Source organism: Rattus rattus, chromosome X (assembly GCF_011064425.1).
Source record: "Rattus rattus isolate New Zealand chromosome X, Rrattus_CSIRO_v1, whole genome shotgun sequence".
NCBI lineage: Eukaryota > Metazoa > Chordata > Mammalia > Rodentia > Muridae > Rattus > Rattus rattus.
Genome location: NC_046172.1, coordinates 6184561 through 6210567, shown reverse-complemented (window position 1 = coordinate 6210567; position 26007 = coordinate 6184561). Strand labels below are relative to the sequence as shown.

The 26007-nt window shown below is 40.9% G+C and overlaps 1 protein-coding gene across 1 annotated transcript; it reads left to right on the top strand.

Moving 5' to 3' along the window:
• The first annotated feature begins 576 nt into the window (after positions 1-576).
• Gpr143 (G protein-coupled receptor 143) lies at positions 577-25591 on the top strand. The gene is given in 10 exon segments (XM_032890187.1): positions 577-583; positions 1000-1146; positions 5667-5685; positions 5687-5774; positions 6289-6383; positions 9828-9920; positions 12575-12684; positions 14727-14821; positions 17490-17727; positions 25163-25591. Coding segments are annotated over 10 exon segments (987 nt in total). The 3' UTR covers positions 25258-25591.
• The last annotated feature ends 416 nt before the right edge of the window (positions 25592-26007 follow it).

Sequence of the window (26007 nt, the reverse complement as noted above, 5' to 3'; positions counted from 1 at the left end):
ATATTTCCTTGTTTTATTTTGCTTCCCTATGTTCATATGCTATACCTTTGTTTCTTCTTGGAACCTGAGTACATCATTTTAATTAGCTTTACCTGACAGAGCAAAATGGATTCAAGTGTGGGGTCTGGAAGGTCAGCCTGAGGCATAAAGTTGCCCCTGTCTCAAAAATATAAAGGTAAACTCTAGTTGGTGCTTGATATCCCTTTTAGTTTTTGTTGTTGCTGCCATATTTGTTGAGACAAGATCTCTCTGTTTAGTATCAGCTGGCATGGAACTCAACTATGCAGACTATGATGGGATGTGAACTCACAGAGCAGGCTTGCCTTTGCCTCCAATTAAAATGGACTAAAGATGTCTCCAATTTAAATGGAAGGTCTCTGTGGGTTTCCATGAGAAAGGGCCACAGAGAAAGTGGGATATGGATACTGTTTCTGTTCGGAAGGATGTGTTCAGATAAGCCAGTCTTAGTGGATGAATATGACTATGTTGTATCTCAGGCATCACATGAAGATGTCACAGAAACAGGAACTGTCTGATTAATGGAATATATCTCTAAGAGGGACCAGTTAAGCGAAAATGGCAGGTTAGGGGTTACAGGATTTCAGGAGGTAAAGTACAAGGAAGGCCTGGTGGATGGAGAAATTGCTGCCCCTTGCCCATTTCTGGCGCTCCTCCCCCATCTCTCCCTCTGAATATCCAGCATTAACCTCGTGAGACCTCGTGGCTTTTGAGGAGGGCACACCGCCCCCACGGAGCCAGGAGCCCTTGCAGCGTAAGGGCTGAGGTCCGGGAAGAGGCACAGAGCACATGACGCCCAATCTCTCTCATCAGCCCAGCACCTGACCAGGAAAAGCTGTGGGTTCTGCAGACCAGAGACCGGTCCCCTGAGCAAGCAAGACCACGGCTCCTGCGCCTGGGAACCTTCTGTTGCCCTTCGTGGATGCAGCCAATAGCTGGTCCTGGACCTTCCAACTGCGGGTGTTCCATGTGCTGGTTAAGAAGTATGCCTCCGCCTGGCAAGCCATTGGCCCTTCAGGTTCTTAACAGGGCGCCGATCTGTTGGTCACAGGGCGCCTGCGACAACCCCAGCAGCCTCAGTCCACATCCTTCGTGCTGCCACCGCCTGTGATTTGCTTGGCTGCCTGGGTAAGGGCGCAGAGCCAACTGTTTTCGGGCTAGAATATGTAGCTTGTAGGTGGAATGGCAGGGTTCTCGGATCTGGTTTTGCTTGAGGATGCAGGCTACAGAATTCACTGTTCAAATCTGCTTGCCAAGAGATGGTCTCAGAGGGGAGCCCAAATTTGGGGACAATTGAAAGCTTGAGATATGTGAGTGACCCTTGGGTGAGCAGGACTGGAGCAATTAACCTGGTGAGTGGATAGTATTAGAGAATTATGCAGAGTGATTGGTATCCTGTTGAATTTGTTAGTGGAGCTTATTAGGGAAACCATAGACATGCAGGTGCATGTAAAATCCAGAAACAAAGGAAAACAGAAACAAAACTAAAGCAGGTTCATGGTTACCTCAGTGAGGCAAAACAGACAGTCATCATTATGCATGTGCTTTCTTATGTGTTTATTTGTTGTTGTCTTTGTTTTTTGTTTTGAATCTGAAAGAACTGTCTTTTGAGCTGTTGTTGAAATTACCAAGGCCCTGTGCATGTTGGATAAAAGCTCTACCAAGCAGTTCTATCTCTAACCCCTCAAGTATAAAAAGTGCTATCTGGTGATGCATGTTCTGTGACACCTTTGTCAAGAGTGACACTTTAAAACACTTTAAAATGTTTTCAGCTCCTCCAGAGAAGATTGATGGCATGTGAGTGCTTCATTAATTTACATAAAGTTTTATGCGAGTCCAGCACTGTCCAGCATCTGCCGATCTGAGACCCTGTTAGCCCTGCTAGGACAGAGTACAAAGCTGGAAATAGACACCATGATCCACCAAACAAAACCAAATCAAAACCAAACCAAAATTTATAGTTAACTACCTGGTTTTAGCAGAATTCCCCACTATCCTTTTTTCGACTAGAGTATAATGCACTTTTACTGAGCTTTAACCAGACTTGTATTTATCTGCTTAGTGTGGAAATTGTCCAATATACATGAAGATAGTCTATAATTATAAGGAAGTATCCTGAATCCCCAGATGCCCCTCCCCCACCTTTGCAGACTTTGCCCCTCCCCCACCTTTGCAGACTTTCCCCCTCCCCTTCTTTTTCTCCTTCCTGGGTGCATTAATTGGAAGCAAATTCCAGACTTGGTGCACTTCTGTCTGTTAGGTTCCAGTAAAAAACAAACAGGGGCTGGGGATTTAGCTCAGTGGTAGAGCGCTTACCTAGGAAGCGCAAGGCCCTGGGTTCGGTCCCCAGCTCCGAAAAAAAAGAACCAAAAAAAAAAAAAACAAAAAACAAAAAACAAACAAACAAGCAAAAACAAGACCTAAAAAATTTGTGCAGTTTAACACCAATGCCACTTGCACTTTAAAATAATTAAAACCAATTTTGCTTCCTATATGGTCTGCCATAGTGAGACTGTTAAAATAAGACACAAATTCTGTCTGTGCTTTGAATTTCTTGATGGTGCTGTATCCATGTGGCAACTGCAGTTTTCTTTCTTTCTTTCTTTCTTTCTTTCTTTCTTTCTTTCTTTCTTTCTTTCTTTCTTACATATATGTATTTTTATTGGATTTTTTTATTTGCATTTCAAATGATATCACCTTTCCAGGTTTCATGTCCATAAACCCCCTATCCCATCCCTCCCCACTGCTTCTATGGGGAGGGTGTTCCCCCAGCCCAATCACCTACCTCTTCCTGTCTTCCCTCGCTGAAATTCCCTTACACAGGAATATCAAGCCTTGTCAGGGCCAAGGGCTTTCTTTCCCATGGATGACTGACAAGGCCATCCTCTGCTATATATGCAGCTGGAGCCATGGGTCTGTCCATGTGTACACTTTGGATGATGGTTTAGTCCCTGGGAGCTCTGGTTGGTTGGTATTGTTGTTGTTTTGGGGTTGCAAGCCCCTTCAACTCCTTCAATCCTTTCTCTAACTCCTCCAATGGGGACCCAATTCTCAGTTCAATGGTTGGCTGTGAGCATCTGCCTCTGTATTTGTCATGCTCTGGCAGAGCCTCTCAGGAGACAGCTATATCAGGCTCCTGTCAGCATGCACTTCTTGGCATCAGCAGTATTGTCTGGGTTTGGTGGCTGTTATGTATATGGGCTGGATCCCCAGGTGGGACAGTCTCTGAACAGCCTTTCCTTCACTCTATGCTCCAACCTTTGTCTCCGTATTCCTCCTAGGAATATTTTTGTTCCCCCTTCTAAGAAGGACTAAAGCATTCACACTTTGGTTGTCCTTCTTCTTGAGCTTCATGTGGTCTGTGGATTGTATCTTAGGTAATCTGAGCTTTTGGGCTAATATCCACTTATCAGTGAGTGCATACATGGTATTTTTTTGTGTGTTTGCGTTACTTAAGTCAGGGTGATATTTTCTAGTTCCATCCATTTGCCTATGAATTTCATGAAGTCATTGTTTTTAATAGCTGAGTAGTACTCCATTGTGTAAATGTACCACATTTTCTGTATTCATTCTTCTGTTGAGGGACATCTGGGTTCTTTCCAGCTTCAGGTTATTATAAATAAGGCTGCTATGAACATAGTGGAGCATGTGTCCTTGTTATATGTTGGAGCATGTTTTGGATATATGCCCAGAAGTGGTATTAATGTTCTGTTCAGGAAATTATCGCCAGTGCCCATGTGTTTGAGGCTCTTCCCCACTTTTTCTTCTATTAATTTGAGTGTGTCTGGTTTTATGTGGAGGTCCTTGATCCACTTGTAGTTGAGCTTTGTACAGGGTGATAAGCATGGATCGATCTGCATTCTTCTACATGTTGACCTCCAGTTGAACCAGTACCATTTGATGAAAATGCTATCTTTTTTCCATTGGATGGTTTTACCTCCTTTGTCAAAGATCAAGTGGCCATACGTGTGTGGGTTCGTTTCTGGGTCTTCAATTCTATTTCACTGATACCTGCCTGTCTCTGTACCAATACCATAAAATTTTTGTGACTATTGCTCTGTAATGCAGCTTGAGGTCAGGGATGGTGATTCCTCCAGAAGTTCTCTTATTGTTGATGATATTTTTCCCTATCCTGGGTTTTTGTTATTCCAAATGAATTTGCAAATTGCTCTTTCTAACTCTATGAAGAATTGAGTTGGGATTTTGATGGGGACTGCATTGAATCTGTAGATCGCTTTTGATAAGATGGCTATTTTTACAATATTAATCCTGCCAATGCATGAACTTGGGAGATCTTTCAACTGAGAAAGACATTAGGGACACCCTTCACAATAGTCACAAATAATATAAAATATCTCGGTGTGACTCTAACCAAGCAAATAAAAGATCTGTATGACAAGAAATTCAAGTCTCTGAAAAAAGGAATTGAAGAAGCTCTGAAAATGGAAAGATCTCCCCATGCCACTGAAGTTTGAATCATTGCTGTTTGTCCTTGAGGTAATGGTTCTGTGTCCTGTGTTCATTTTCCTGTGTGTTTCACCTTGAGAAGATCCCTGGATACAGGTGGCTGATTGTGCCAAGGCCCAGACCTGACTTATACCATTGCCAAGAGTCACAAAAATGTGACTGGATTTACTGAAGAGTATGAGTTCAGATGAATATTCTATAAATCCCAAGTCACTTTTTCTTATTTAGAAAAGCTATTTTTCTTTCCATGAGGGATAAATCATTTTTAGTGCAGGATAATTCAATCTGGTGTTTTCTTGATTCCTTAAGGATGTTCCCAAGGTAGATAGCAGCATCAATTCAATTTAGTCCTGTAACCTGAATATTTTGAACTACAGAGGTCTCTAAATATCTTGAGGAGTAGGAAAAGGACACCATCCTTCAGAACATCAGGTAAATGAGGTGGAAGATATGGGACAGAAGTCAGGAGAGGGCTGAGGACTGACCCTTCTTCTGAAATATATAAAATATGAGTGCTTTTCTCACAGGCCTTCTGTTCAGTTTTTAGTTCAAGACAGGCCATTGGTGTGGCTGACTCATGAGCCACTGCCTGAGTGCTTCAGCTGCAAAGTGTGATCCCCAATACCATGCCTAGCTCCTCCTAACCTTTATGGAGAAGAAGAGCTAGATTGCAACAATTCTAGCACTTTCAGAAAAACTATTATTATAATTATTTAGTTAGGACTGGCTTAGTGATTAGGCAATATGGCTTGAAGTGTTTAGGAACCCCACAGTAGTGCATTACTCAGTGCATGTGTATAGAATTACATATGTTATGGGTAGTACAAATGCATCTCTCCAGTTTCTTATATGAGTACCTTACATGGATATTAAAAGATACAGGTGAAGAATATAGATCTGCTAGTGATGCTATAATTTCTAATCACCAAACAAAGGAGGGACAATGCTGTTTCTGCTTATGGTTTGACTAGATATCAGCGTTTTTGGGACAACTCTGACAGTAAATAATATATCAGTTGTTACCTTCATTTTCTTTCTTTATCATTATGCAAATGTCTCTGTTTTTCTTTTTTCTTTCTTTTCTTTTTATTTTTTTTGACATTCCTCCCAATAAAAGCAACCAGATTGTTTCTTGATTTGAATTAGAACATGTAGATTTCCTATCTAATTTCCTCATACAGGAATTGTTATCAGGTCCACAGGTGATAGCCTACCCAGAATTCATTGAAAACATTTCCAATATGAATGGAACAGACATTTGGCCTACTGCTTTCTGTGTCGGGAGTGCAGTAAGTTACCTTCCTTTGTTCACCTTCCTCCCTTTGCTCCTCCTACAGGGTGGTCTTTAAAGTCAGCAGAGCAGACACTGGGAGTTGTGAGGAATGCAATTCTCAGGTCTTGCCCTGGACCTGAAGACCAGGAGTCAGTGTGATGCTAAATCTACCTGGAGTACAGATGGACACAGAAATCTAAGAGTGACTCAATCAGTGTCTAAGCTTTCCCCTTACACACACATATATACCCTCTCCATAATTTGTGCACAGTTTCAATCAAAGCCAGCTATAGAGAAAAATATATTGAATGTGGTTTTCTAGAGAAACATATTTAAAAATACATTAAATATTTTATATACATACATACTTGTATTGGTCATAGCCACTCTGAATTCCAGAGAATGTGTTCATATGGGATAGCTCACTCATGATTCCAGGAAAACTTGTGTCTGCTCCTCATTTTAGGCATGAGTAGGGCACCTCATGCCTGCTGCTTGAATCTTTGATGCTGAACTCCTGTTGATTATAGATGTGGATCCAGCTGTTGTACAGTGCCTGCTTCTGGTGGCTCTTCTGCTATGCAGTTGATGTATACTTGGTGATCAGGAGATCAGCAGGACGGAGGTATTTATTTACTGGGAACACAAAAAGGGGTATTTTGCTGGTTCTTTGAGCAAAATTTGGACAGACTATTGCACGTTCAAAGGTTCTTCACAGTGTGGCTTACACCATATATCTGCCTGTCAATTGGATTTCCATCCAGAAATAACTATGCTTGCTCATTGTTATATTAACATTTTTTGAACACTTCATCTCACTATGAAATCTAGGATGTCCCTTGAGCCTAGACTCCTCCTGCCTCTGCCTCCTGAGCGTTTCTCTTATAGAAGTTTGGCCCTATTCCCAGAGGACAGCTCACTTTAGTAAGATACCAATGGCAAATTCAAAACATCAAGATTCTTACAACCTTGTAAATGAGTAACTTGGGAAATTAAATAGTTAGGGGTTGTTGGGAATTTCAAGTGAAGAGCAAATATATTCAAGACTCTGGGTTCAATTCAAGTGGCCAAACCAAAATAAACAAACAAAACGTGAGGGAGGAAGAAATGAAATATTTGTAAGATTTGGAAGTGAATGCTAAGTGAGAGGCCTCACACTCCATATCATCCCACGCTAATTTTATCCTATTTATTATCTGGGATCTTATCCTTTTCCCTACTACTCAGGGGCTTTGGTATTAATTTTGAGGCAAACATTCATTCCCACATGCAGGATGAGAGGAGGAGGAGGATGAGCAGGAGGAGGAAGAAGAGGAAGAGGAGGAAGAGGAGGAGAATGAGCAGGAGGAGGAGGATAGAGGGAGGAGGAGGAGGAGGAGGAGGAGGGAGGAGGAGGGAGGAGGAGAAGATGCTGCTGGCATCCAGAAGACCTGGGCAGAGGAGGCTTCTGAGGATGCCCTATTATGTAAAAAGTTACTGCATGGGATGTAAAGCCCCAGAAAACTTTACAAGGGCAAGTTTTCATCAGAGTTAAGATACACACTGTTAGGAATGGAGTGATCTCCCCATTATAGAGAAACAGGGCGCATAGCATAGGTAATAAAGATGCCAGGTTTCTGGAGAGACTGAGTCTCACCTTGGTGCCTGGTACAAGTCCTACTTCTTGAAGCCATAGGCAATGTGTGGGTGTGTTCTCACTGGTTGGAATGAACCAGGTTTGGGAGTGTCACTTCCAAAGCTTCCATCCTCTATCCTTCCCTTTGAAGAGTCTGCTGGTGTCCAGGGTAATGGTTGTAGCTGCTTCTACAGATGGCCACTGAGAGACTAAGACTGGTAGGGGAGTGTATTCAGAATTCCCAGGCAGGGTCTCAATCCTGGCAAATGTGGCTGCCAACTTCATGTCCCTTGAGATCCTGGACACACTGATTTCTTTTGGCAGGTAGAGGCTTTAATTTTGTATCCCAAGAAAGGCACTAAGATAGATGAAGCTTGAATTCTGGATGCTGTCCACCAGCCTCTTCTGTGGAAATACATGATTTCAAACAATACCTAGGTAGGGCTTGAGATCTTGAAAAGGGCCTTGGACTAAAGGTATGGTATTGTAAGAAAATGACAGTACAGGTCTCCATGGGGCACACTTGAGTAATCCCCAAGCACCTCAGCAGGATCAGATCCTCTCAGCAGGAGGATCTGTAGCTGGAGGACAATTTAGGCTGAATAGTGAGAACCTGTTGCCAAAAGAAATGAAAGTGTGGGTGGTCACGGAATTGGTTGGTCTTTCATCCTGGACTGTTCATTCATCATTCTGTAAATTCATCCAGTGTGGCCCTAAGTATGGGAAGGGTGTGGTGGAATGAGCAGATCCTGCTGCCATCAACAATACAGTCCCCCTGTATTGAGAGTTTCTTTGAGGTAGCTGACTCCATACAGCCTAGACCTCTGGCAATACTAACATTGATGCTGTGCCCCTCCAGCTTCCTGCCCCTGTGAGGCCAGCGGATGGCCACTCCAGGAACTGGCAACAATAGGGGAGACAAAATATGCTGGAGTCATTTCCTTGTGTTTTCCCAGACAAATGGCACAGAACAGTTCTTCTCTAGGAGCTTTGTGTGCCAGCCTCTGCTTCTTTCCCTGCTTAGTGTAGGTGCTGGTCTCCTGTTCTGATTCACGGGCTTACTTTCCATTCACATAGCTAGACTTCAAAGTCAGAATCTCAATCAGACATGGATGTTATTTGTTCCATATCCTGTTAAATCTTGAGTGGCAGCTAGTGTGTGTGACTGACAGAGCCCAACATGCTTACCCAATCACAAAGTAGCATCTATTTGAATGTTGTCCACTGGCTCCATGGAATCAGCCGGCTTTGTGTGAAGCCACTCTCCAAAGTTGCTGGTAGCACCTAGAAGACCATGCCACCACAATCTGGGAGATTGGGTTACAGGAGTAAGACTGGGTGGGTATGTGCAAGCATAAACATAAAGGAAGGATATGGCAGGAATGTGAGCTATGCCTGGAATGGGAAGTGCAAAGGAGGGAGGAAGAAAAGGAAGCCCTTCGATTGCCTGGAGAATTTGAGCTGTCTAGTTTCCCACCAGGTCCTGAAATACAGCGTCTTGGTTTGAGCCTTCAGATTGCAGTCTTTGTCTGATTTCCATGCAAGATGTACATCCTCCCCTTTATTTATTATTTATTTTTAATTGTGTGTATATGTGTGTGACTGTCTGGGGGCTTCTGCAAGTAACTACAGATACCTGAAGAAGTCAAAAAAGGGAATCACCTGGATCCCAAGAGCTGGATTATAGACAGTTAAACATGAAGTGCCTGTGGGTCCAGCTGAGTCAGAAACTAACTGACTGCACACTCTAAGAAGACATCATCAGCTGGCTAAACACGTAAGATACCACTTTAACTCCAGTAATTTCACACACATGGATACACACACATACACACACACACACACACACACACACCAGAATCAAAACAGAACTCAAATAGCTGAAGAAGGTGTACATGCCCTATAGCAGCACTATTCATAGGAGCCAAAAGGTACAGTCTAAACTTTTCATTGGTGGGTATATGGAGGTGAAGCATGGGGTCTTTCCACATATAATGGTGTATTACTCAGGTGTGAGAAACATGCTGTGTGACCACACACGTAAAGCCATGCAGTGTCTTATTACCGGTGTGAATATCTAGAAGTCAGACAATTCCCACAGGACAGAGCATATATTAATCATCCTTGTCTCAGAAGGAGTGGCAGTGACTACTAATGAGAAATGAGGTATTTTATGGTGATCTAAACATTCTGTAAACTAGATAGTTTTGATGGGTTAAACGTAACATCATGGCTGTGTATATGCAAAAAGTATCTTGAAATTGTTCACTTTCAAATAACAAATTTTATGTGATGTGAATTTCACCTTGGAAAACACAAAAAATGTAAACCCAACAACCCCCTTACCAATAGCACAGGAAGCTCTGGACAGAATAGAACTTAATCTAGTCATTTCCACTGGGTAGCCTTGTATCGCCTCTTAGCTGTTGCCACCCCTCTTCTCTTTTCTCCTAGCACCATCCTGCTGTACCACATCATGGCCTGGGGCCTGCCTGTGCTGCTCTGTGTGGAAGGTGCAGTCATGCTTTATTACCCTTCTGTGTCCAGGTAAGCCCAGTTACTCATAGTTCCTAGTCTATTGTGTGCCTCTAGTAGGGAATGAAAAGCTGTTACAACTAATCCATCTAGAAAAAAATGAGAGGGGCAGGGGAGGTAACTTGGTGGTAGAGAATTTTGCTAACATATTTCGAGGCCTCGAGATTACTCCCTTTCACCACAAAAGGAAGACACTCTATAAAGCCCTGCAAGGTCTAAGCATGAAAACCTCTAAATTTACATGGAAAAGCAGACAGAGGTAAACAGTGTCTCGTGACTTAAGCGATTGTTTAAACCAGGGCCCAGTACAGCAGAGCCCTCCTGATGCAAGTCTTGCCCTTTTGTCTATGTGCCATGAATAAAGTCATTGGAACACAGCTATATTTGTTTGTGTGCTGTCTGTGGCTGTCTTTTGATTTTACAGAGACAGAATCTCAGAAGTTACAGGCAGAAGTTGAAGTCGAAATATATGAACCATCTTTTCCTCTGTGATAAGTCGCTGACCCATAGTATAGAAACTGACTGCTTTCAGTTTCTTAATTGGATGTATGCCTCCACTTTGATGTTGCCTTTTTTATTAACTACTTTTCTATTGCTATGATAAATGCCATGACTAAGGGTAACTTAAGAGAGATTATTTGGGCTTGCTCTTCCAGAGAGGTAAGAGTCCATCAGGGCAGCAAAGCATGGAAGCAAGTAGCAGCCATGGTTGCAGGATCAAGAAACTGGGATATCACATCTTTAACCAAAAACATAAAACAAAGAGAATGAACTGGAAGTAGGGCAAGGGTATAGACTCTCAAAGACCACCCTGTGACATACTTTCTCCAGCAAGGAGGAACACTAACTGGGAACCAAGTGTTCAACTACTTGAGCCTGTGAAGGACATTTCTCATTTAAACCATTACACCTTATCAACTATGAGTACTCTCAGGGAGTTCTGTGCAGGCTCATGGTGTAGTCTGCTTTCTGGAGAACTTATAACAAACAGACAACAGTGTATATCTATTAGAGAAGAATACATTTAACTGAAAAATCCTTTCCTTTCTCATGTACTTCCCTGTGGGACCTGGAAAATCCCCCCAAAAAATGTGAGCTCAAGAATTCCATTGATTCAGGGCTTGCAAGGAGTCCCTGGGTACTCAAATGCTTTTGGTAGATGTCTTGGATTTACTCTTGATTACCTCTTAGTCTTGTGCTACCCACATTTTGGAACCCTGGAATTCTTTAAGTATGCCCTTGCTTTCATCTGTCATTTTATTTCTACCTTTCTGTCAGAGTCTCTTCTCCCCCTTCTCTTGTTTCCCTGACTTTCCAGACCACATTTAGCCTTCAAAGATGAAGAACATTTATACTAGAAGTAGACATCATAGGGGATTGTTGACCTCTCTCTTTGTGCCTGAGCTCTCCTGTGTCCTACTTTGGCTTCACTTCTCACTTCTCAGCTATTTTTTTCTCTTGCATCATGTGTGTCCTAGCTGATAGTTCTTACCTTCTTTTTTTAGATTAAAAAATATAAATAAGTGTTTTGCTTTAGGTATGTATGTATACCATGTGCACACACACACATATATATGTGCTAGGAATTGAACCCATATCCTCTGCAAAAACAACAAGTGCTCTCAATCTCTGAGCCATTTCTCAGCTCTATCCTACCTTTATAACATGAATGCATGGCCTTCCATTACATGTTAAAGTGACCAGTGATTTCTGTGATTACTTTGTAGAAATTCTTATTAATTGCCCCCAAAAGAACTGCTGAGAGTTTTGTCATCAATGATAAGAACATATTTAATTTTAAATCTTATTTTTTGAGACAGGGTATCTCTATTATATAGCTCTAGTTGTCTTGGAACTCGATATGTAGACTAGGCTGGCCTCAAACTCAAAGATGCCTCTGCCTCATAAGTGCTGGGTTTAAAGGCCTGCACCATCACACAACTTTTAAATATTAAACTTCATTTTTAAAAAGATTTATTTATTTATTATATATAAATATACTATAGCTGTCTTCAGACACACCAGAAGAGGGCATCGATCTGATAGATGGTTATGACTCACCATGTTGTTGGAATTGAATCCAGGACCCTGGAAGAACAGTCAGTGTTCTTAACCTCTGAGCCATCTCTCCAGCCCAATCTTAAATTTCTATATTTTTAGTTTCTAAGTTGCTCACGGATAGGGAGTGGATTTTATTAATGTTACTGGGGAAGACCATATAGCAAGTACTCAAAGCCTAGTACTTAAATGAGTTCATTTGTCTCCACCTCCACTTGAATTGTTTGCGTGTGTGTGTGTGTGTGTGTGTGTGTGTGTGTGTGTGTGTGTAACTGCGAAGAGACCCAGTACAGAGAGAACCTACCACTCCAGAATTTTTTTGCATTCTTTTGTTTTCCCAGAAGGTCTTTAAAAGGTTCCCCCAATGGGATGCTCTGTCATTCCTGCCATTTATGAGACAGGAATATGACCCATCTCCTTCATCACTCTGTAATGCATTACTTGTTTTCAGACAAGAAAAATAAGTCAGATTACCTTTGGACAAAGTCAGGAACAGACTGATGCATTTCCTTCTCTGCTCTAGCCTCTTATCCCAGCTTCCAGGTAAGCATCCCATCTCAGCTAAAGGTTTTCTTTAAGGGAGAATGTTTTGATATTCTTCTTTTAAGGTGTGAGAGAGGCCTGGACCATGCCATCCCCCATTATGTCACCACATACTTGCCACTTATGCTTGTCCTTGTGGCCAACCCGATCCTGTTTCACAAGACAGTGATTTCAGGTAAATCTTGGGAGGATTACTCTTGGTTTATGGACATTGAGTACATCTGCATGCCTTGGAAACATAAAAAAATACAGCTGTTCCTTCTGAATTACAGATGATAATTGACTTTATTCATCTTTCTTCAAAGACATGAGCAGACAGTGGTTAAGAGCACTGGCTGCTCTTCTAGAGGTCCTGAGTTCAATTCCCAGCAACTACATGGTAGCTCACAACTCCTGTAATGGGATCTGATGCCCTCTTCTGGAGTTTCAGTAACAATGTATACATATACACAAAGTAAACACATCTTTCAAAAACGTTAAACAAAAAAGGCAGGGGCAGAATTTGGCTGGACTAACTGACTGTATTTAATAAGTGAAATGAACCTATTTACTTATTTATTTCACATGTTTTAAGGACGTTTGCTTAAGCTAATGACCATGAATTTAATTGAGCCTTCATGCTAGGCCTCCAGGGTCTGCCTCAGTATAAAGGACTGAAGGTGAATTTTAAACTGCAGAGGCAACGAAGTAGATAGAGCAAGAGGTAGATAAGAGGAAGGATGAGGTATGGGACTATGGTCATTCCTATGCACCCACTGACCTATGCATTTTGTCAGATGCAGGAAGCAGGATGTGGGAGCACAGGAAACAAATCCATTGCAATGGCAAAACTCTAGAGGGAGGTAGTGGGTCACCAGAGGGACATGCCTTTTATGGCTAGGACTAGAGACCTATATCTCAGTCCTACCACCTCCTCAAGTGACCATAAGACAGAGTAAGTGCCCATTTGTCTTATGCTTCTGTGCATCTCTTAGGTAGAATGTGAATTAAGGCATTTATTTGTACATTGATCTTCAAAGAAAGGTCATTTAAGAATTAGAAGTTGTTTGTAGAAATCTCAAAAGAAAAGTGCTTTAAACTCTATCACTAGTGATAAACTACTGACACTTTAGATGCAATGTTTCCTATCTTCTTTTAAATGTAGGCATTAAAAATACTATTTATGCTGAAGTATCAACTGTTGATTGAACTGAAAAATGTTTATTTATTTACTATTTTATGTTTATGTGTGCCTGCCTGAGTTTATGGGCAAGTATTATAACGAGAGCCAAAAAAGGGCATCAGATTCTGGAATTGAAATTTCCAGTGGTTGTGAGCTACCAATGGGTTACTAGAACCAAAACCATTTTCTACAGGAGCAGAAGTGCTTTTAACCACTGAGGTATCTCTGTAGTTCCTTGGTTATAGAATTAATAAAATCAATTTTAAAGTCTATTATTAGTACAGGAATCTTATAATTGGATGAGTATTTTATTGCATTTGGGGAAATAGGGATTTTTTTGTTTCAGAAATTATATACAAGTAGTGGTTTTATCAAAGTGAAAGTGGACATGCCTTGGGCCAAATACAATAATGTTCAAATATATATATGGAGGTGGTACAATGGATCATTAATTCTTCTCTAAAGATTTATTTTAACTTCTCTGTAAGGAGAAATATTAACTTTTTCAATATTCTAAAATAATAAGTGCATATTATTTTGGGGTGGATAAAAAAGCCTTTAAAAACACAGTATTTTAATAAAGTACTAATAAAATCAGGAGTTCAATTAATGAATTACCAGGGTTAATTTCTCAGTTGTACAAAAGTCCTGCATTTGTGCATGATGTTCACACTGGGAGAAGCTATAGTTATGCAGCAATTCTCTGGGCATGGTAAGTCAAGCTGAAGTAGTGGTAGAGCACTTGCCTAGCATGCATAAGGCCATACTAGTATCACATACATAAAAAGTTATTTAAAATTGAAAGTATCTAATTATATATATATGTATGTATATATGTATATATATATGTATATATGTACATGTGTTTGTGTATATGTATGGCCTTCATGTTTATAAGGACACCAGGTGCAATAATGTAATGACTGTCAGTAATGGGTTTTACTTCATGCTTTTCTGGCTGTATATAAAGGTTCATATCTGCTTTGGTTTTCTTCTCTGTTATGGAGTTACTATAAGTCATGAATGTTGTCTGATGTTCCTCTACACTCCTACAGTGGCCTCTTTACTGAAAGGACGAAAAGGTGTTTATACGGAGAATGAGAGACTGATGGGGGCTGTGATCAAGACCCGGTTTTTCAAAATAATGCTGGTGTTAATTGCATGGTAACTTTTCTTCTAGTATTTGTTGTTGATTGTGCTAGTGAGAAGGATATGCCAACTTGCTATTTTACTTCCCAAAATGTGACGTGAGAATTCCAAAGGAAAGAATCTGGAAGGAAAATCTTTGAGACAATGTAAGGTATCCCCTCAAGAAATGAACAGAAAATAGGTCAGCAAGTCATATTTTTTAAAAACCTTAATGACAATTATATATTATACCATGAAAATAAGAAGTGTTCAAGGTTTTGTTTTAATTTTCTTTTTTTAAAGAAAGATTTAGCCAGTTTTTCTTTTTCTCTCCTCCTCTTCCTTCTTACTTTGTTATTGTTATTGAGATAGTGTCTCACTATATACCCCTGGCTGACCCAGAACACATAATGTAGACTCAGGTGGCCTCGAATTTTCAGTGATTGATTCCCTTGCCTCTGCCTGTCCAGGTGCTGGGATTGTAAGCATGTACCATCATGCCCAGCTATGTGTTCAGTTTTCAAATATTTAAGCCATACACGCCTGATATTTCATCCCATCACCAGGCTAAGCAAAATAAAGGAACAATCACTCACATTGTTTATTTTGTATGTATAAACATTTTGGTTGTGTATATGTATATGCACTATGTGCCTATTAGGAAACCAGAAGAGGATGCCCAGATTCCTTTGAGTTACCAATTCTTTTTGTTTTTTAAGATGGAGGCAGAGTCTCACCTTGTTGCTCTGGCTGTCCTGGAACCCAGAAATATGCCTGCCTCTGGGATTAAAGACATGTTGCATTGTGCCCAGCTGGTACGGACATTTGTGAGCCACCACGTGGGTGCTAAAGACTGACCATAGATCCTCTTACGGAGCAAGTTCTAGTACAGCTAGGTCACATAGAGAAACTCTGTCTTGGAAAGACCCATTCTGCCTTCTCCCCAAAAAGATTGTTATAAAAACAGTAATGAATCAGTACCATACAGAACACAGCAAATCTCTGTGGTATTAATCCCCCTGGCACAGGGACATTTATTTAAATGCCCTCCTAGGAGAGTTCTAAATTATCTGCAGCTTATATATTCATCTTGTTATTTTACATTCCAGTGACCTACAAAGATTAACATTTTAAAACCCCACATAAGGGCTTGGTTATTTTTCTACTGCTATGATAAAATGCTGTGACAAAGGCAATTTATATAAGGAAAGGTTTTTGGGGGACTTAGAGTTCCAGAAAGATAGGAGTCCATCACCGTCATAGCAACGAGTATGGAAGTAGGCATGTTGGCATGGTCTGGGAACTGCAGCTAAGAGTTCACATCCTAATCCACAAGAAGGGAGCAAAGAAGGTCACTGGGGATGGCATAGGGCTTTGAAAGCTCAGAGCTCACTGCCAATGACACTCCTCTAACAAATATATACTTTCTAATCTCTCCGAAATAATCCCACCAACTGGAAATAAAACTTACGAGCTTACAGAGCCATTCTCCTTCAAACTACCACAGGATTGGTAAGATAGTTCAGCAATAGAGGCACTTATGCTCAGCTCTGACTACTTGAATTTAATTCCTGCATCTCACAAGGTCACAAGAGAGAACTGACTCCTAGAGATGTCCTCTGACTACCTTCTGTCTTTCCCCCATCCTCCAGCACACACAAATTCCAGATAAAATATCAAAATGGCATCAAAAGGTTAAGTTACTTTTCAAAAAATGAAAGAAAAGAAGGAAAAGAAGGAGGGAAGGAAGGAAGGAAGGAAGGAAGGAAAGAAAAAGTCTTTAAGGTTACCTCTCTTATGGAGAATGGTTTCTGGGTTGATACAGGGCTAAACTTTACACCTTGATGTGATGAGGAATGTTTCTATCGGAATTGGTTGAGGTCTGTATTAGACCAAGAGAAGATTGTGTTTCAATTAAAGTCTTGGTGCCAACTCGTTCTTACTAAAAGTGATCAATGTTGCCACAAAGAACTGATACACTTATAGACCACAGTTAAAGTCACTAGATTTCACTGAATTGCTTTCTTCACCTGGATCATTTCTTTCCATCAAGTTGGTTGTCAATATCATCTAAATAATGTCTTTTATTTTACTAGCAAAATGCAACCAGATATCCATGGAGCTCAAGCGCATCAGAATGCAGCCAGGATTTATGGTTTATGGTAGGCTAATCTAGACTGAATTTTTCTTCTTGTAAAGGAAAGAAGAAAATTGATATGGAAAAAAAACATTCAAAGTACGATGTGTAAATATATAACCAGTGCAATGTTTATGGACTACCATTATAACCCATGCACTGCCATGCTATGTTCTGTCATTGTATTACTAAACAGGCTTAGAGCTGGAATGTGGCCTGGTGACAATGGTTTCTGGGCTTGATCTTCAGTACTGCAAAATGAGTGAGTGAGTGATTGAATGAAAGAATGAATAAAAGTAAGGCAATCTCTGTTAAGTCACTGTGGCCTAGAGATTGAGGCGTTTGAAGTTTTTTTCCACAGCATTAAACTGTTACTCTTTTTTTGTTTCTTTTTATTAGATTTATTTTTACTTTATTTTATATGTATGGGTGTTTCAGAGGAAGATCAGTCTATTGGGCATACCAGCATAGAACTTATGATTATGGTGACTAAAGATTGTCACTTTTTCTACACTCCTTTGACCTTAATGTATTCTTTTGCCCTCCTTCCTAGGGGATATTGAATCCATCTCAAGGACTTCTCTTGTCTCTGGCCTTCTATGGCTGGACAGGATGCAGCCTGGATGTCCATCCTCCCAAGATGGTGATTCAGTGGGAAACAATGACTGCCTCAGCTGCTGAGGGCACATACCAGACCCCTGAGGGGTCCTGTGTGCCCCATCAAAACCCCAGGAAGGTGGTGTGTGTTGGGGGGCACACTTCTGATGAGGTGCTGAGTATTTTGTCTGAAGGTAATGCTTTATTCCAAGAAAAGTGAACTGCAGAGTCCCAGAATTCCCTGGAAGTCCATTAAATAGGGAGCTGCTGATGGGAAACTTACATGTCACTATACTCTTGCATTTCCTCTTCCATTTTTCATTTTTTATATATTTTCACTTTTAGTAATCTATTTCATTTTATGCATATGGTTGTTTTTCCTGCATGTGTCTGTGAAGCACATTTATACCCAGTACCCATGGAAGCCAAAAGGTGGGATCAGATCCCTGGAACTGAAAGCAAGCTGCCATGTGAGTGCCAGGAATTGAACAGGACTCTTCTAGAATAGTCAGTGCTCTTAACGATTAAGTCAGTTCTCCAGTCCCTCATTTGTTTTTAAGACAGAGTTTCACTATGAAACAAAAGCTAACTTCTAACATTCAGTCCTTCTGCCTCAGCTGTTTGAATTATGGTATTACAGGAACATACCACCAGGTCCAGCTAGTTGGTTGCTACAATTTTCTGGCAGTCTAAGGAGAAAGATTTAAAAATACTTAGGGGGTTAGTTCTCAGAACCCATATTGGCGATCTACAATCACCTGTGATTCCAGCTCCAGGGGATCTGATGACCTCTTCTAGTCTGGGTGGGCACATGCACACATGTACTCATAATACACACAAGTAAAAATAAATCTAAACAACAACAAACTTACTCAGGAACGTCATAGCAATCTTGCCTATCCTCAGCTAGCCCACAGAGAATGGATAGGAAACGTCTAGTTTCCTATCATATCATATACTCCTTATCATATACTATTTTCAGAGCAGCATCCCTTATCCTTGGCTAGCTGCTTCTACCTTCTGCTGCCTGTGCTATGCACTTTAGAGTGTTTATTAGCTTCTCTGCTCTCATCTCCCTGGAGTGTGAGAATCAAAACTCTTTACACAGTAACAAAAACCTTCTGTGGGCTTAGTGTCCCTCGGGTCAGAAAAATGTCTCCTTTGCAAAAGCTTAAAGAAACTTGCATTTTTGAACATGATAATATCTGGGATACATAGATATTCATGTACACACACACACACACACACACACACACACACACACATACACACACACACACACAGAGCCAAAGACAATTCACAGTCCTAACAAACTATACCAAACTAGACGGAGGAACATTTTGAGGAAAGATGTGTGGAATTGGTTAGAGGACTTCAATCTTCTTTGCCTTTCTTGCTATTCACATATGCAGAAGAAGGTTCATTCCTGGGACAAGTCTGGCTGAGAAAACATCTAGATAAATCTATGACCTGATGTCCTGAGGTGGTATTGTGTGGTTGTACTAGGGAGCTGTAAAGGAAACAGAGAAGCTCTCCTGGATGGACCTACATGACAGAAACTGTGTGTTTAGGAACTTTCTCTTTCTCTGACTATGCTGCAGTGGTAGGCAGGGTCTCATCTATGCTGGGCTATTGCTGCAGCTCCAGCCACACCCTAGCCTTTAGGCTTCTAATGTTGCCCCAGTAGTTAAGACTGCTGTCAGCATGCCAAGTTATTGATACCACGGTGTCAGGAGTAAAAAGCTGCATCTAGAATTATTTATGTGTGTCCGAATTCCCATCCTGATGGTTCAAAATGGCTGAGCCATTTTTGACACTATAATAAAATTCTACAATAACAATAAACCCCATTATATCTGGTCCCTGCACCCTACTTCCTTCCACCACTTCAAACAGCATTAATCAGACCCTTCTTGTTTCTATTCCGTCCAGCCTAGTACTGTTGCTCACAGGCTGAAAGCTTTTAGAATCTTTAAAACAATGCACAAAGATCCAACAGGAAACAGAACCACTGTTCATAATGACTTCTGTCTTTAGGATCCCTTCTTTGTTGCTGATCTTGCTTCTTTTTTTTAAGTGCTTTGAATGTAACCTGGTATGTTACCAATGCCAACTTTTTGCTACACAATAGAACCATGTCCCTAAATCCTATTTCAATTCCTTTCAAAGCAAAGGAAAAGGTTCTGGCAGAGTAAAGAAGACCTGAGACCCCTCTACAGTCCAGAGGTGGGGGTAGGGTAGGGAAGAGAATCCACTGTGATATATAATTCAAATATCATCAAATTTATTCTTTAAAGGTTTAGTGCATTTTAGTGTATTCATGAAGTTGTCCAGTCATTGCCTAAATAAATAAATAAATAAATCCAGAACTTTACTTGGAAGCTGTGGACACAGTCGTGAACTCCCCCTATTCATTCTCCCTCTCCCCCTCCCTTCTCCTGGGTCTCATGTATCACAAATTGGCTTCAAGCTCACTATATAGCTCTTGCTGACTTTGAACTCTTGATCATTTTGCTTCCACTTTCAGGTGCTGAGATTAAGAGAGTATACCACCATGCTCAGTTTACAAGGTGATGGGTTGAATCTAGGGCTTTCTGCCTGCTAGGCAAGCAATTTATCAACTGAGCTTCACTTTCAGCCTTCTCCATTCCTGCCAGCCACGAATTTTTCTGTGTATGAATGTTCTACAAATTTCCTATAATCATATTGTACGGTGTTTGTCCTTTTCTGTCTTACTTTATACCCTAAATATTTGAAGATTTATCCAGTAGCACACATCAGCATATGGTTCTTTTATGGCTCAATAACATATTACAGTATGGAAATATTTATTTTCTGAAAAATTTCTAGCAACTACTATTGACTGTAAAGAACTCCATCAAGCCCTGTATTAGGAGCTGTCATGGGTTTGCAGCAAGGACCATAATCCCTGCCCTTATAGTTTATTGGACAAATTCAAAACAGTTAAATTATTATTCTATTCAATTAATTAATTAATCATTGAAAATGTTGATTTTTTGTTTTGGTTTGGTGTTTTTCAAGATAGGGTTTCTCTGTGCAAAACCCTGGCTGTCCTGGAATTTGCTTTGTAAGCCAGGCTAGGCTCATGCTCACAGAATTTGAACCTGCCCCTGTGTATTAGCACCCTGATTACCAATTACTGGGATTAAAGTCTGCAACACCACCACCCTGCAGAAGTATTGATTTGAGAAAAAATGTGGAGGTAGAGGAAAGCAAATGAGAACCTTTCTAAAAGAAAAAAGAATTTTTGTAAAAATGGCAGTCATCAGGATTGAGGTATAGCTCAGTAAGAGCATTTGACTAGCATGTATAAGGCCCGAGTTCGACCCCCCCCTGTACTATAAATATACAAAAGAAAACAACAGACCCTGCCTAATTAATTAATTAATTAATTAATCCAAAGAAAAGAGGAAAAGGCAACTGTCAGTTAAGAATCCACAGTGATGTGTTGTTTGCTTATTTTCTGGGTTATTTATTTTTTTTTTGGAAGCATTCTTCAAGCACAGAGTAAGTAGGAAAAATTAACCAAAACATTTCCTGCAAAAGTATAAGAAGTGGGGGTTTGGTGAAGGTCTTAAGTTTACACTTCCTCACCCTGAAAATAGCTAAATTAAAATGACTCCTAAGAAAAAGTCACCACCATTTTGTATGGTGGCTCTTTGCAGGAATTTGCATACATGGAACTGCAAAGAACAAGGAAAGCTGTTATGAAGAAACTAAATCACTTTAAGTATTTTGCTTCTTAGGGTATTATAGTGCATTTAAAAAGATTTCCACATCTCTTTTGGTTAGTATTGTCCTTTATGGTCTAGTGATGTTTTAGTTACTTCTCTGTGCAGTAACAAAGTTTCTGAAGAAAACTACTTTTTAAAAGGAAAGGTTTAATATGTTTCAGTTTTGGAGGTTTTTGGAAAAGGGTGCATATCCATCTAATGAAATATCATTATATCATAAAAAGAACTATTGCTTGGTCCTCTTACTCTGGGCTTGTGATGACACAACATCATTGCTGGGGGCTGACTGTTTGATATCATGAGGTCATGGTCACCTGATATCAGCAGACTTTGCATCAATAGAGAACTAGTCAATGCCCTAGTAGCCATGCTGCACTGTCTCCAGAGTCTTGCTCTGTCAACACCTTCTCTTCTTGGAGCGTTACAAGGCAGAAAAAAAACCCCAAGACCATCCAGGCTTGCTAGAGTCCAGAGCACAAATCCTTGTGTGACTTAGGATGAATGGAGCTACCTGAAGGTGGTTTTATTCTTGCAGCTTTGCCTTTGAGAGAATCTTATGCATCACTGTTTTCCATGGAGATGGGTGTAAGGAGTGAAAGACCGGACACTTTACAAAGCCATGGGAATTTGTCCTCAAGTGTGAGGTCATGGGGGAGTATCCGCAGCAAAGACCTTGATCACAAGCCACCTTATGATACTCAGCTGGGTCTTTTTAAAACAAAAACCACAAAAACCCACATGAGTTCTCATGCACCCGAGATGAGTTCATAGTTCAGCTGACCCTGTGAGAATCAGATTTTTTTCAAGTGCCTTCAGCCAGCCCCTCCTGCAGCAGTGCTATTCTGGAAGCTCTTAAAAGACTTTCCAGCTGCTCCCTGGCTACTCTAGCCAGATGGTTGTCCTCTATTACCCATGGCTGCACCCACACTCAAAATCTGGACCTGGCTCTAGGGTCCATGGCCAAACATCATTTCTTCATTCCTTCCTCTAGATTCCTTGAGGGGATCACATTTACTTTGTGTTCATCATGCCTGAATCCATTTAGATGCATCTTCCCCTAGGGAAGTTCTGGCTGCTGGTTCCCTAACAGGCTACAGTGGGTGACCCAAGTGCATTAGAGTATTCCTTCAGTATGGTGCTTGCCTCTGTTCAAACTGTTATTCTTCCTGCCTTCCATAGGTCATCAACGTTAATGCTGCTCTAGCTTCCAAGGGCTCATCTCACTGCTGTTGAGGCATTGACTCAACTATATCCACTCAATATGTTTACTGAGTATTCCATTCTAGAGGAAGAAAGAAAACAAATGCAGAAAGCCCACAGTGATTATGTAATATGATATCCAAATAGTGATAAATATGATGAACTAGAACTCTTTAGGGTGATGGGGATAGAATTCAAATGAAAAGAGCTTGCTCAACATGTAAGTGGCTCTGACTTCAATACCTAATTTATTAAGAATAGGAACAGCTAATCGGTAAGAAAGTTAGGTAGGGAACTAGTATTTTTGATAGGGTAACCCAGAAGTTTCTCTGTGGATGAGGTAACATTCTGAATTGAGACCAAAATTAAACACAAAGAGTCATGGGAAAGTTCAAAGATGCATTGCAGGCAGAAAAAGAGCAGTGGAATGGCCTTTGACAGGACCATACCTTTTAGAAGGAGAGGAGGAGGTAGATTAGAATGCCTGAGGGATGACAGGAGTGATAGGCGAAGCTACAAAAGTAAGCAAGGTCCATTGGTGGAGCTTAGAGACTGCCTGTGCAAACGGGGAAAGGCTCCCTTGCTTCATTACTTCCATCTTTGAATTTTCCATACCCAGTTCCTACCCTGGCTCAGAGCCAGTTCTTCTGGGTATTTTTGGGAGCAGAAGAATAAGTCTGCTATTGTTCCAAAGGATTTTGCTATCCGGAAGGAAGGAGTGCTAGTCAAGTGATTAAGTAGACCTGCAGAGTGACCATTGATGAGAATGTTTTATTTTGCCTTTCTTATTGAGCTTACTTTCCCACCCTTTGTACTGTGCTGTGACTGCTGTCTGTAAGTCATGACACGTTCTAAAACAAAGGGGAAATTGATTAGTAAAAAAATAGAACAGGACCAGAGAACAATGATGGGATCCAAGGAAAGCCAGATGAAATGAGCCACACAAGGCTACTCAAATTGTGTGACTGATTTTTCTTTGAACTTCTTACCTGGAAACTAAAGAGAGAATGTGATAAGTTACAAAATTAATTATTCTGAAGAAAACCTAGCAATGGCTCTTAGAAGACAAATACAGCTCCCTGTCCCTGTCCCTGTCCCTGTCCCTGTCCCTGTCCCTGTCCCTGTCCCTCTCCCTCTCCCTCTCCCTCTCCCTCTCCCTCTCCTACGCTCACAGGTTCCAGACATGAAGGCCAGAGAGAAAGGTCTCCTTCCTTCAGCTTCCTATGAAATGAGCACCAAATAACTCAGAGATTATTTGGATGTGTGTACTATGCCATGTGAGAAGCATCATTTGTCCCCTACTCATTGTATCTAGGGCTCTAGTTTATCATCAGAACAAGAAAACTGGCTTAGCAAAGCATTACCAGGCATGTGCTGTTGTGTGTCTTGATATTTGTTTAAATTACAGCCCCTTGATAGATAGAGAGATAGTTTGGTGTGCTGAAGGATGGGGGTTGCAAGGTGAAAGAAAACTGGTGGCACTGTATATGAGGACAAGAGCGAGTTTTGCAGAAAACAGAGATTGCTCCATTTTGGGGCTTTCTGGAGCTGAGTGCACGTAGCCAGACAGGAGATCCCACTGTTTATCACAACTTGCTGTGGATGGACTATGTCCTTTGTACATCTCAGGTACATCCAAGGATCCAGGGGCACCTTAATTAAACTGTCACATTTCCCTTGGAACCATGTGTCAGCTGCCTGAAATGATTCTATAGGGTTCATTTCATTTTTTTCTCTGAATAGATTAAATAAAGTAAGGGAGTGTCTTAGGGTTTTACTGCTGTGAACAGACACCATGAACAAGGCAACTCTTATAGGGACAAGATTAATTGGGGGCTGGCTTACAGGTTCTGAGGTTCAGTCCATTATCACCAAGGCAGGAACATGGCAGCATTCAGGCAGATATGGTGCAGGAGGATCTGAGAGTTCTACATCTTCATCTGAAGGCTGCTAGCAGAATACTGGCTTGCAGGCAGCTAGGATGAGGGTCTTATAGCCCATACCCATAATGACACACCTATTCCAACAAGGCCACACCTTCTAATAGTGCCACTCCCTAGACCAGCCAAGCATATACAAACAATCACGGGGATGATGTAGAGGTTTTTCCCCCTCATTTTATTTACACTTATGCATAGGCAATATTGATGTTAATTATTTTTTGAGACAGGATCTTTGTATGTACTCCTGGCTTTCCTATAACTTGCTATGTATACTAGGCTCAAATCCATAGAAATTTGCCTGACTTCTCATGAAGGAATTAAAGTGTGTGCTACTACACCTGGCATTAGATGTTAATATTTGACTAAGATTCATTCATTTATTCTTTCTTTTATTCAAGAAAAAGAAAGATAAAGTCTCATTTTGTTGTTGAGTACTAGCAGCATTTTCTGAAGTTTAAGTCTGGCAATGTTGCTCACTTAGTACAGTGTTTGGTTAGCTAATGTGAGGTCCTGAGTTCAATTTCCACCACTATATAAAATGAATATGATGATACATATTTGTTATTCTAGCACTTTTGAGGGGGATTCAGGAGGCTTGGAAGTTCAAGTTCCTTCTTGAATATATATCAACTTTGAGGCAATCCTGGTCTACATGTGACCCTGTGATAGCAAAACAAGACCAAATCTTCTAGAACCTCAGCCCTAACATAACCTGCTCTTTTCCTCCTCAGGTTCGGATGCTAGCACTGTTGAAATCCATACTGCAACTGGGTCCCACAACATAAAGGAAGTTGACTCCATTTCCCAAGCCCAGGGGGATCTCTGAATGGATGGGATGGGGGCCAGACACCCCTGTTTTTCAGGTTCTGTGTCTTGTTGTTTTGGATTGTGTTCTTGCCTTCCTTCCTATCACAGTGCTGCCAAGATGTAGCATCCTTCAAATTCCACTTTGGTCACCATAGAGGAGCTCACTGAGGATGGCCTTTATGCTGTGAGAAACAACACACCAGAACTTGGACATGGAAAATTTCCTCTAGAACATTCAGTGTCACCTCTTGACTTTTAATTACCTCTTGGACTTTTACTAAGGCCAGTTGTAATGCTTAAGTGCCAGACCCAAATTCTTAAGAAAATAGTTAAATAAAGTCATTGTGACTAACTCCAATTTGGCATGTATTCTGTCCAAACAACCAACTCCATTTTGACATGGATTCTGTCCAAATAACCTGTAGCCAGTGGTCTTCTGGAAAGTCTGGATGGTGAAGGAGATAAGTTCAACAGGATGGACTGGGATCAGAGCACTGATGTATGAAGGAAGTCTTTTTCTAGTGCCACTAAGGTGGGGGTGCATCATATCTTTAATATAGCTGTCCCTCCTATGCTGTGTCAAGTAGTGACATAGCCTAATAACTCCCTGGAGCTATGATTGATTATTGCTGTGTTCTTGCCATTTTTTCAGTTAAGATGATAGTGTAGCTGGGCACAGTGATTCATACCTGTCATACTACCTAGAGAAGTTGAGACAGAGCTATTGCTTTGAGTTCACAGACTGTCTGAGCTACCTAGGGAGTTTAAG